Consider the following 12,621-nt stretch of genomic DNA (forward strand, 5'->3'; position numbering starts at 1 on the left):
ACTAAAAATGAGACATTTTGACTAGAAATAAGACAAATATTCTTGGTATGATTTTGAGTTTGTGCAGTGTGATGCAGTCTGACATTTTGAGACAGTCAATCTACCTGCACATTAATGCTGTGAATGGACTTCCTATTCACATAGTCTCCTTCATTTTGTGAAGGAGCAATGATGGGAATGTGGGTTCCATCAATGCACCCTATCACACCGGGAAATCCTAAAAGAAATTAAAATTACTAATCCCTGTCTGAGGTTGCAGCACCATGTCATTAACTGAATATGATTTATAATCATAAATTTTAACTGATTTCTACATCATTCACCTGCAATCCTGTGGAACTCCTCCTTGATGAGCCTCACAGGCTTATGTCCAGGGAACACAATAAAAGAGTTTAATAGACGTTTCAGAGCTAGGGACACTTTTCTCACGGCTTTGCAGACAGTGGCCTTACTGATATTTTCTGCATCTCTGATATTATACAGAAAACTCCCATTTGCAAAAAACTGAAGAGCAACACAAAGAATCTGGGTAGATGAAAGTGCACGTCCACGGTTGGTGACATTGGTTATGTCACGACGGATGAGGCTATGGATATAGGCTAAATGATGGACTGTGATGTGAAACGGTACCGTTCTTTTTGAATGGTACCGTTCAAACGGGCTGGAGTTACTCCGCTTTCTCTGGTTTAAGTTACCTCCCTTTCTGAAACGGAAAACCCAGAGTTTCCCTCATTTCAGGGTTAACAGACTCAGAGTTTTCACTAAACCTGCTTTGTGAAACGGATCCCAGTTCTCCTTAATTTTGGCACATGAGACCAACAGTTTGCTGATGAGATCCTGATGATGCGCCAGCGCTTGTGTGTGTGTGTTTAAGTGAGAGAATATATTTGCATGTTAACCTTCATGAATGTTTTTTCCAACAGGTGTCAACTGAGGACAGGGGCACAGCTGTTTTTATTAATGAGCTCTCACTTGTCAACACAAGCCTGTCTGAACCTCTCTACTGTGCCTGTGGATACTAACGAGGTGCAGACTGATGAAGGTCTGCGGGGAGGCAACAGGCACAACAAAGGTGGGACGCTGGAACACTGAAACAAATATCTGTGTGTGTGGAGAGAGAGAGGGAGGGAGAGTGTTGAGGTCATTAGAGTGGGAATTAAAGTATCAAAGATAAAAGAGGCAGAGATATGAAGCACAGGTGCTGCACTACTATCTACAACTAGAAATCTAGTCTGTTGCATGCCAGGCCACATCCTTATCAGTTACGTAACAACTGATTAAGGTGTAACCTGAGGTCAGTGTTCACAGGTACCATGAAGGTGGTTATCAACGGGTAACCCAAGCTTTCCTCTTCAGGCTCTGTGGGCGTTCAGAGAAAAGGTCACATTTGGCATGTCATTTGATTCATCTCTTGACATAAAGAATCAACTCTGTACTGTGCCTATGAACAGTATGAAAACAATATTTGTGTGAGAAAAGATAGAAAATCTATCTATCTATCTATCTATCTATCTATCTATCTATCTATCTATCCATCCATCCATCCATCCATACATACATACAGATATATGTTTGAAATATACAGATCCAATTCCAAAAAAGTTGGGATGCTGTATAAAATGTAGATAAAATTGGAATTCAATGATTTCTTTTATGACCTATATTCAATTACATATAGTACAAATGTCCTTTACTCATATGAAGCGAGGGACAACAGCAACATTTAACAAAGGTAACATTATAAAATTCAGCTCCATTACAACTCACAAAGTTCACTGACAAAACAATTGCCTTACACTAAACATGTTTTCCGAATAAATACAAACAAGATGAGATTGTTAGCACAAGCCTATGGCATTTTACATTGTATAAATTAGCCTAGTTACTAGAAGAGATTCCTCTACTCATATGAAGCCAGGACAAATCACGCACGAGACTTAAAATACTATTTTGTTGGGGCTTTATTGTTTTACAACTTACTGTTTTTTATCTGCGAAATAAAAGTAAAATAACCTTTTGTTTCCACTGAGGGAAATCATTTTCAGCTCACAAAAATAGACAGGAGCTCTGCGTCATTGCGACATATAGTTACATTTCTGGGGTGGTGCATGTCAGGCTATGGCGTTGGTTCTGTGTCGACATAGAGTCTACGCTGTAGGTACGGTGTGGTTTCGACAGAGGTATAAATCCTGCCAAAGACATCATGTTCATGAGAATGAGATGGATGCAAGGTGACAGTGGCCCTGATCTTTGACTTATGACCACCAAATTCTAATCAGCTCACCCCCAAGTCAAAGTGGACATTTGTGCCAACTTTGAAGAAATTCCCTTAAGGCATTCTTGTGATATCCCATTCACGAGAATGAGACAGACAAGCTCACAGTGACCTTGACCTTTGACCACCAAAAACTAATAAGTGCATCACTGAGTCCAAGTGAACGTTGCCAAATTGGAATCACATTCACAAGAATGGGACAGACCGACAACCTGAAAACATAATGCTTCCTGCCACAGCTATCACTGGCATGGAAGCATATAAATGCACAAGTTCTAAATATGGAGGGGGATGTGTCCCCTGCTTCCCCCTTGAAATCATCACCAATGGTGCCACTGATTATACAATAAGCAGCCCAGCAGACATGAAAGAATAATCTGACAAAACCAAATGATCCTTGATATTCATACAACACTGATTATCTTGTTCACTGGTTCTCTCTTGTCTTTCATGCTGTATAAGGATGAATACCATTATATGGCTTATGATGGAGGAGAAAAACAAGTTGCCATATGTCCTACAGAAACTGACGACAGCAACCAACACAAAAGAAGAGAAAGGAAACTGTAAACAAGAGAAAACCAAAACTTGCAGTTCAACCAACACATACAGATAAATAAGAGAGACATATGGCACTGTTTACCCTTTTTTGCACCGGCCAGGGCTTAGTGATGGCTGAGATGTCACATGCAGTCATCAGCATTGACCTGAAGGGGGATACACATTGATACACATTAATGTTAAAAGAGCTACATCTTATGGATTATTTGTCAATATTAGCTCCTCATAGCACATAAAGCCACATATTGAGCATTGTGTTAGATCAGGCAGGACACGTTGTCAAGCTCAGCTCACATCCCAGCTACATCAGCTGATCTCAAACAGACCAATCTGGAAGGGCAGAGAGGTGTGCTTTCTCTGCCTTAGCCTTTCTGCGTAGACTGAGGAAAGGCAGAGAGGCCTCAGAACAGAGCCATACTGCCAAATATTATACTGCAGTGAGGGAATTTATGTGCTAATGGTCAAGCATGGGTATAGTTTGTTTTTAATATCACTAACAACATGTTAGAAACAAAAAAACCTCTACTAAAAAAGCCCACCCTGGATCCAGAGGTGTTAGCCAACTATAGACCAATATCTAATCTTCCCTTTATGTCAAAGATCCTTGAGAAAGTAGTCGCAGACCAGCTGTGTGATTTTCTCCATGATAATAATTTATTTGAGGAATTTCAGTCAGGATTTAGAGTGCATCATAGCACTAAGACAGCGCTAGTTAAAATTACAAATGACCTTCTGATTGCTTCAGACAAAGGACTTGTCTCTGTACTTGTTTTATTAGATCTTAGTGCAGCGTTTGACACTATTGACCATCAAATTCTACTGCAGAGACTGGATCACTTAATTGGCCTAAAAGGTTCTCCACTAAGCTGGTTTAAATCTTATTTATCTGATCATTTTCAGTTTGTTGATGTTCATAATGAATCATCCTTACGTACCAAAGTTTGTTTTGGAGTTCCGCAAGGTTCTGTGCTCGGACCAATCCTATTTACTCTATATATGCTTCCTTTAGGTAACATCATTAGAAATCACTCTGTAAATTTCCATTGTTATGCGGATGATACACAGTTGTATTTATCGATGAAGCCAGAAGAAAGTAATCAATTAACTGAACTCCATAACTGCCTTAAAGACATAAAAACTTGGATGAGCACCAATTTCCTGATGTTAAATTCAGACAAAACTGAAGTTATTGTTGTTGGCCCCAAACAACTCAGAGACTCTTTATCTGATGACATAGTTTCTCTAGATGGCATTGCTCTGGCCTCTAGCACTACCGTAAGAAACCTCGGAGTAATATTTGATCAAGATTTGTCTTTTAATTCTCATTTAAAACAAAGCTCACGGACTGCATTTTTTCATCTGCGTAATATTGCAAAAATTAGGCCTATCCTGACCCGAAAAGATGCAGAAAAATTGGTCCACGCTTTTGTTACCTCTAGACTGGATTACTGTAACTCTCTATTATCAGGTAGCTCTAGTAAGTACTTAAAAACTCTCCAGCTAATCCAGAATGCAGCAGCACGTGTACTAACAGGAACTAAAAAACAAGATCATATTTCTCCTGTTTTAGCTTCTCTGCACTGGCTCCCTGTAAAATCCAGAATTGAATTTAAAATCCTACTGTTAACTTATAAAGCTCTAAATGGTCAAGCTCCGTCATATCTTAGAGAGCTCATAGTGCCATATTATCCCACCAGAACACTGCGCTCTGAGAATGCAGGGTTACTCGTGGTCCCTAAAGTCTCCAAAAGTAGATCAGGAGCCAGAGCCTTCAGCTATCAGGCTCCTCTCCTGTGGAATCATCTTCCTGTTACGGTCCGGGAGGCAGACACCGTCTCCACATTTAAGACTAGACTTAAGACTTTCCTCTTTGATAAAGCTTATAGTTAGGGCTGGCTCAGGCTTGCCCTGTACCAGCCCCTAGTTAGGCTGACTTAGGCCTAGTCTGCTGGAGGACCCCCCTATAATACACCGGGCACCTTCTCTCTCTCTCTCTCTCTCTCTCTCTCTCTCTCTCGTATTCTATTACTGCATCTTGCTAACTCGGCCATTCTGGATGTCACTAACTCGGCTTCTTCTCCGGAGCCTTTGTGCTCCACTGTCTCTCAGATTAACTCATATTGCAGCGGTGCCTGGACAGTGTGACGTGTGTGGTTGTGCTGCTGCCGTGGTCCTGCCAGATGCCTCCTGCTGCTGCTGCCATCATTAGTCATTAGTCATACTTCTACTGTTATTATACACATATGACTATTGTCACACATGTATACTGCCAGATATTAATACATACTTTGTACCACAGTGGTACATATTGTACCACAGTAGCCAGAACTATAACTATAATATTATTACTTTCAATAATGTTGTTGTAAGCTACTGTCATTACCTGCATCTCTCTCTCTCTCTCTCTCTCTCTCTCTCTGTCTCATTGTGTCATACGGATTACTGTTAATTTATTATGCTGATCTGTTCTGTACGACATCTATTGCACATCTGTCCGTCCTGGAAGAGGGATCCCTCCTCAGTTGCTCTTCCTGAGGTTTCTACTGTTTTTTTCCCCGTTAAAGGGTTTTTTTTGGGGAGTTTTTCCTTATCCGCTGCGAGGGTCATAAGGACAGAGGGATGTCGTATGCTGTAAAGCCCTGTGAGGCAAATTGAGATTTGTGATATTGGGCTTTACAAATAAAACTGATTGATTGAAAAACGAATCTGCATTTGACGCACAAACATTTAAAATTCAAATTTTTATCAATAATGCTTTACTTTCTGAATTATTTACTGCTTAATAAAGAACAGATGATTTGTACAAAAGAACTACTGAAAGTAATTTCACAGCATACAGATATATAGTACACAAGAGCATGGCTCTACCCACCATTGAGGTCACAAGGTCCGGACCTCGGTATATAAGCTGTTAAATAACTGCCAAAAAATAATGTACTTTGGTGAAACAAAATAATAATAATAAAAGTCTTATTTTAGTTTAAGTTGCCGTCTTAGTTAAGAATTGTTTTAGCATTTTGGGAAATACACTTATTTGCTTTCTTTCCAAGAGAGAGATTAGAAGATTAATATCAATCTCATATCTGTGTTAGAATCAGAATCAGAATCAACACAGAGCTGGAGTCAGGATGTGATTAGCCTAGCTTAGCGTAAAGACTGAAAGCAGGTGGAAGTTATTATTGTAGGTAATTTTAACATTCATGTTGATGTTGATAATGACTCCCTTGCTACTGCGTTTATCATATTATTAGACTCCTTTGGCTTCAGTCAGGGTGTACATAAACCCACTCACTGTTTTAACCACACCCTCGATCTAGTTCTGACGTATGGAATTGAAATTGATAACCTAACAGTCTTTCCACAGAATCCCTCTCTATCAGATCATTATTTAATAAGTTTGATTTCTTTCTACTTGATTACATGCCACTCAGCAACACTTACTATACTAGGTGTTTATCAGATAGTGCTGTTGCAAAATTTAAGGAAATGATTCCACCGTTGTTAAATTTAATACCATGTCCTTCTGTAACAGAGGTTTCCCATACCGACTTTAAACTCTCCCAAATTGGTCATCTTGTCGATAGCACTGCAGGCTCGCTGCGAATAACACTCAACTCTGTAGCACCTCTTAAAAAGAACTTAACAAAGCAAAGACACAGTTCACTCCTTGGTACAACTCTCAAATTGAAAATTAAAACATATATTGTGAAAATTTGAAAGGAATTGGCGATTAACCAACCTGAAAGAATCTTGTTTAGTCTGGGAAGACAGTCTCAAAATGTATGAGAGGGTCCTCTGCAATGCCAGAGCAAACTATTACTCAGCATTAATAGAAGAAAATAAGAACAACCCCAGGTTTCTTTTCAGCACTGTAGCCAGGCTGACTGAGAGTCACAGCTCTATCGAGCCTTGTATTCCTTTAGCCCTTAGCAGTGATGATTTTATGAGCTTTTTTAATGACAAAATTCTAACTATTACAGGCAAAATTCATGACCTCCTGCCCTCAAATGGAACCAGTCTGCCCTCAAACACAGCTGTAAGACCTAATATATATCTAGATAGCTTCTCCCCGATCAGTTGACCTCAATGATTTCTTCATCTAAATCATCACCGTGTCTCTTAAACTCCATCCCAACTAGGCTACTTAAGGAAGTTTTACCTTTAGTTATCACTCACGTATTAGACATGATCAATATATTTTTATTAACAGGCTGTGTACCACAGTCTTTTAAGGTAGCTGTAATTAAACCTCTTCTAAAAAAGCCCACCTAGGATCCAGAGGTGTTAGCCAACTATAGACCCATTTCTAATCTTCCCTTTCTGTCAAAGATCCTTGAGAGAGTTGTTGCAGACCAGCTGTGTGATCTTCTCCACAATAATAATTTATTTGAGGAATTTCAGTCAGGATTTAGAGTGCATCATAGCACTGAGACCCCTAGTTAAAATTACAAATGATCTTCTGATTGCTTCAGACAAAGGACTCGTCTCTGTACTTGTTTTATTAGATCTTAGTGCAGCATTTGACACAATTGACCGTCAAATTCTGCTACAAAGACTTGAACATTTAATTGGCCTAAAAGGTTCTTCACTAAGCTGCTTTTACTCTTTACCCCATAGAATGGCTAATAAAACCACCCTTATAGAACATTCTAAAGGCCAATTTCCACCAGATGCGTGTTGGTTGCGTCTCCGCTCCGGCACGACAGCGGAGCCGATAGGATTCCATTCTAGTCAATGTGTGTGTTTCCACCGGCTGCGGCTGTGCTGCGTTCCAGCTCCGTCTCAGCTCCGGCACTCCGGAGCCCTCCGCAACAGATACGCAGGACTTCTATTTTTGCCGGACACCGGAGCACAACGCAGCAATTCAGCACAGAGCAGATCATGCGGGGCAGGAAGTCGTGCACAGAAACACGATAAAACATCCGGTTAATTTTCAAAATAAAATACACAGTGTTCACGGTATTTCCCTGCACTACACCTTAAAAACTACATAATGGGCAGAGGCAGGCCTGAAGTCAACAGGTCAGAGGTTTTCAGATGTCATTTCACCCCATGAACACCATGGACGATGAGATATTAATCATGGCAGTGCACCGAGATGTCTTCCAGCGGAGCTGCACCGCACCGCACAGCAAACGCAGCCGGTGGGTATTGACGGACGGCGGAGCACGCAGCGGATAACCAGTGCTGCCATTCCGCAACGGACACGCATCCAGTGGAAATCCGGCGTAAGGCTACCCATGGGATTATTTGAATAAAAAAATTAAATCCTGCCAGGTGAAATCACTCTGTTAATATCCATTGCTATGTGGATGATACACAATTGTATTTATCGATAAAGCCAGAAGAAACAGATCAATTAAGTAAACTTCAAAAATGCCTTAAAGACATAAAAACCTGGATGAGCTTCAGTTTTCTTATGTTAAATTCAGACAAAACTGCGTCATATCTTAGAGAGCTCATGGCGCCATATTATCCCACCAGAACACTGCGCTCTGAGAATGCAGGGTTACTCCAAAAGTCTCCAAAAGTAGTAAAACTTTTCATCATCCCTTCAACCAATAATTAACAATAATTTCTTTTTACCTGGACAAGGGAAAGGGGTTTTTGAAGAGTGATTTACAAAAGGTATTAAAACAATCAGAGACCTGTTTAAAGCAGAAACAATTACGTCTTTTCAGCAACTTCAGGTTAAATATAGAATATGCTTCACATTCTTTTTTGCATATTTACAGATCAGACATTTTATGAATCTCTGCCTGCAAGTTTCCCGATGATAAGTACGTTAGGAGCACTCTTGATGACCTTCTTCTCATTCCAAATATTACAAAAAAATTTATTTCCATTTTTCATCAGAAGCTACAGTCCTTGGACAAATATAACATTGATAAAATTATTAGTACATGGGAGAAGGACCTAGGAATCCAATCTAGCCAGGAAGAGTGGTCTAAGATATTTTCATTGTCAAGTAAAATATTCTTATGTAATCGGTTAAATGAGAGCCAATACCGAATATTTCACAGGCTTATTTTCACTTAATATGGAAATGCCCTTTTATTGCACGTTTTTGGAAAAATATTACATTACATTAAAAGGGAACCTGCATTGTTTCTGTTGGGATTCTCTCTAGAAGGTCTCGATCTTAACCCCTCTCAGCACACTTATAACAAAACTCCTGTTACTAGCTAGACGATGTATTTTGTTCCAATGGATTAAAAACAAACCCCCAACAGTAACGCAGTGGTACAGAGAAATTTATCAGATCTTACCAATGGAAAGCCTCTCTGCTACCTTAGGGGGGAACAATACATTTTTTTTTTAAATCTGGCAACCAATTTTAGAGCATCTGCCATATGAAATTTCAGACTTACTACAGAGGGGTGGATTAACTTTCAGAATGAATTCCAATTGATAGTTATTCCCTTCTTTTTTGTAATTTTATTTTAAAAATGTATCTTCTCATCAACCCCCTTTTCCCTGAAAACTTGTGACCTCACACAGGAATGGAGTAAACTTTCCTTTTGTGCTGTGCTTGTCCTGTGATGTATATTATCGATGCTGCCATTTTGCTATGATTTGTGATTCAGGTGCTGTCATGCTTGTTTGTTTGTTTGTTTTTCTTTCTGTTGTCCTGTTTTGTTTTTCTGTTTCCTTTGCATTCTGAAAATTAAAATCAATAAAATATATATTAAAAAAAAAAAAAGTCTCCAAAAGTAGAACAGGAGCCAGAGCCTTCAGCTATCGGGCTCCTCTTCTGTGGAATCATCTTCCTGTTTTGGTCCGGGAAGCAGACACTGTCTCCACATTAAAGACTAGACTTAAGACTTTCCTTTTTGATAAAGCTTAAAGTTAGGGCTGGCTCAGGCTTGCCTTGTACCAGCCCCTAGTTAGGCTGACATAGGCCTAGTGAGCCGGGGGACCTCCTATAATACACCGAGCACCTTCTCTCCTTCTCTCTCTCTCTCCTTTGCTAACATTCATGTCCTGTTACTGCATCACACTACTACTGCATGCCACTAACCGCTTCTTCTCCGGAGCCTTTGTGCTCCACTGTCTCGCAGGTTAACTCATATCGCAGTGGTGCCTGGATGTTGTGACGTGTGTGGCTGTGCTGCTGCCGTGGTCCTGCCTGATGCCTTTTACTGCTGCTGTTATTATTAGTTATACTTCTACAATTATTATATACATATGATTACTGTCACATACATATACTATCATATATTAATATATACCAATAACATATTGTACGGCAATAGCCGTAATTATTATTATAATATTATTACTTCAGTTAATGTTGTTGTAAGCTACTGTCATTCCTGTCCTGCATCTCTCTCTCTCTCTCTCTCTCTCTCTCTCTCAATTCAATTCAATTCAATTCAATTCAATTCAAATGGCTTTATTGGCATGAGGTGACACTGTACATATTGCCAAAGCAAGCGTTTGGAATTCAAAATAAAATAATGTCTGACAGACAGAGAGAGAGACAGAGACTATGACTGTGATGGAGTCACAGTCATAGTCTCTGTCTCTCTCTCTGTCTGTCTCTCTCTCTCTCTCTCTTCATGTATCATTTTGTATACAGATTACTGTTAATTTATTATGTTGATCTGTTCTGTACGACATATATTGCACTTCTGTCCATCCTGGAAGAGGGATACCTCTTCAGCTGCTCTTCCTGAGGTTTCTACCATTTTTTGGGGGAGGAGTTTTTCCTTATCCGCTGTGAGGGTCCAAAGGACAGAGGGATGTCGTATGCTATAAAGCCCTGTGAGGCAAATTGTTATTTGTGATACTGGGCTTTATAAATAAAATTGAATTGAATTGAATTGAATTGAAACAGCTAGCCTGGCTCTGTTACATGCAATGTTGCCAAAGTAGTGACTTTTTCATTAGATTTGTTTTGACAGTCACGAAGTTAGCATGTGAGTTTAGGAAGACTGGTACTCACCTCAGCAAGTCTCTGTGATGTTCATCCTCCCAAACAAACTGGCTGTTCTTGGTGAGCTCAAAGAACTCGCCACGCCTCCTGACAACACACACACACACACACACACCCACACACAAACATTCACTGACACAGCAGATAGGAATTTAAAAAAGTGACAAAGGAAGAATAAAAAAGAAATAAAAGGATAAAGACAATTTTTTGTCAAAACTAAAACAAAATAACCTAATTATAGACTAAATTATGTAAAAATTAACATTTAAAGCAAAGATCTTTTTTTCCAAATACATTTTTTCTCTTCAAAATTTTGTTGCGTGGAAGGCCAATGGGCTCCGTCAGAGCATCTTAGACAAATTTAAGTGCAGGCAAGGGTTTCTGAGGAGGTCAGCAATGTACAGTATTTTCGAGGTATGTCATGCTGACACTGTGATAATATTATAAATTCAAAATATCTACAGGTTGTTAAAATATTAGCAAAATGATGGGTATGTTAATTTCCCAAAACCAAAATTACAACCCACTAACCTCAACATGTTGGGATAAAAACAATGAAATACAATTTGGTTAAAATAAGACAATTAGAAATTGTCTTTCAATGCATGTGGCCAGTAAATGTCCCATCCTATTGTGCTACTGGAGGCTTTATTTATTTTATATAACAACAGTCTTCGTATAACAACAGGGATCAAATGACTAAGGCCCAATTCCATTTCTTCTTTTTACCCCTACCCTTTGTTTAGGAGTGTCCCTGTGGCCCTCGGAACACAGTTACAAGGGGTAGTGACTGAAATAATCCCATTATTTCTTTAGTGTCGTTAGAGATTTGGAAAAGAACATACACCGTTGGTTGGTTGCTGACATATTTGTAACAAGACATGAATTAGTGTTGGCGAGATCAAGGCTAACATTCCTTTATTTATACTGTCTTTGTAAGGCTATGTACTGCCCCAAAGTAACTTAACTGTTTCACACACATCTTACCCCCAACAGCACAGAAGTGTCACCAATTAAATATCTGACCAAATATTTCCCCTTCTGTTCCTGAGATATGATATTGAATACTGGCCAGTAAAGTGTTTTATGCAGAACATTATGATGTCACAGTGAAGTTGACCTTTGGGATATAAAATGTGGTCATTTCATTATTTTATCCTATTAGACATTTATGTTAAGTTTTGTCATAATTAGCATATGAATTCTTGAGTTATTTTGTGAGGTCACAGTAACCTTGACCTTTGACCTTCAACCACAACTTTTAATCAGTGTATTCCTCAGTCCAAGTGGACGTTTGTGTCATATTTAAAGAAATTCCCTTAAGGTGTTCTTGAGATATTGCATTCACGAGAATGAGACAGATGCAAGGTCACAGTGACCTTGGCCTTTAACCACCAAAATCATAGACATAAGTTAATTGTTGAGTCCAAGTGGACGTTTGTGCCAAATTTGAAAAAATTCCCTCAAGCTGTTCTTGAGATACTGTGTTTACGAGAATGAGATGGATGCAAGGTCATAGCAACCTTGACCCTTGACCACCAAAAGTTGATCAGTTCATCATTGAGTCCAACTGAATGTTTGTGCCAAATTTGAAGAAATTCCCCTGAGGCTCTCAAAATATCATGTTCACAAGGATGAGGCATATGGACGGACAACCTGAATACATAATGCCTCCGTCCAAGGCTAGAAGGCACAAAAATAAATGTAACTATTACTGCGCTTTACAAGTAAAAACACAATTCCTGTGTTTCACTCTAGGATTTTTAACATTCTTGAGTGACAAGGCGGGTGGGCTCTTTGCTGTATTCTTTGTAAAGTGCTGAGTGAATGTCATCACCCCAACTCA

The 12,621-nt window shown here is 39.3% G+C and overlaps 1 protein-coding gene across 8 annotated transcripts in view; it reads right to left on the reverse strand.

The window, feature by feature from the left end:
* pde5ab (phosphodiesterase 5A, cGMP-specific, b) overlaps positions 1-12,621 on the reverse strand; it is a 287,017-nt gene that overhangs the window by 18,285 nt on the left and 256,111 nt on the right. For 7 of the 8 annotated variants that reach the window (XM_049568813.1, XM_049568815.1, XM_049568812.1 and 4 more), the window contains 2 exons: positions 10,785-10,907; positions 2,919-2,982 (listed from right to left, as the gene is read on the reverse strand). In XM_049568813.1, coding sequence (XP_049424770.1) covers positions 2,919-2,982; positions 10,785-10,907 — 187 coding nt within the window. The remainder of the gene's footprint in view (positions 1-2,918; positions 2,983-10,784; positions 10,908-12,621) is intronic. The other variant, XM_049568811.1, reaches the window with a different exon arrangement.

The sequence above is a fragment of the Epinephelus fuscoguttatus genome, linkage group LG23, assembly GCF_011397635.1.
Source record: "Epinephelus fuscoguttatus linkage group LG23, E.fuscoguttatus.final_Chr_v1".
Taxonomy (NCBI): domain Eukaryota; kingdom Metazoa; phylum Chordata; class Actinopteri; order Perciformes; family Serranidae; genus Epinephelus; species Epinephelus fuscoguttatus.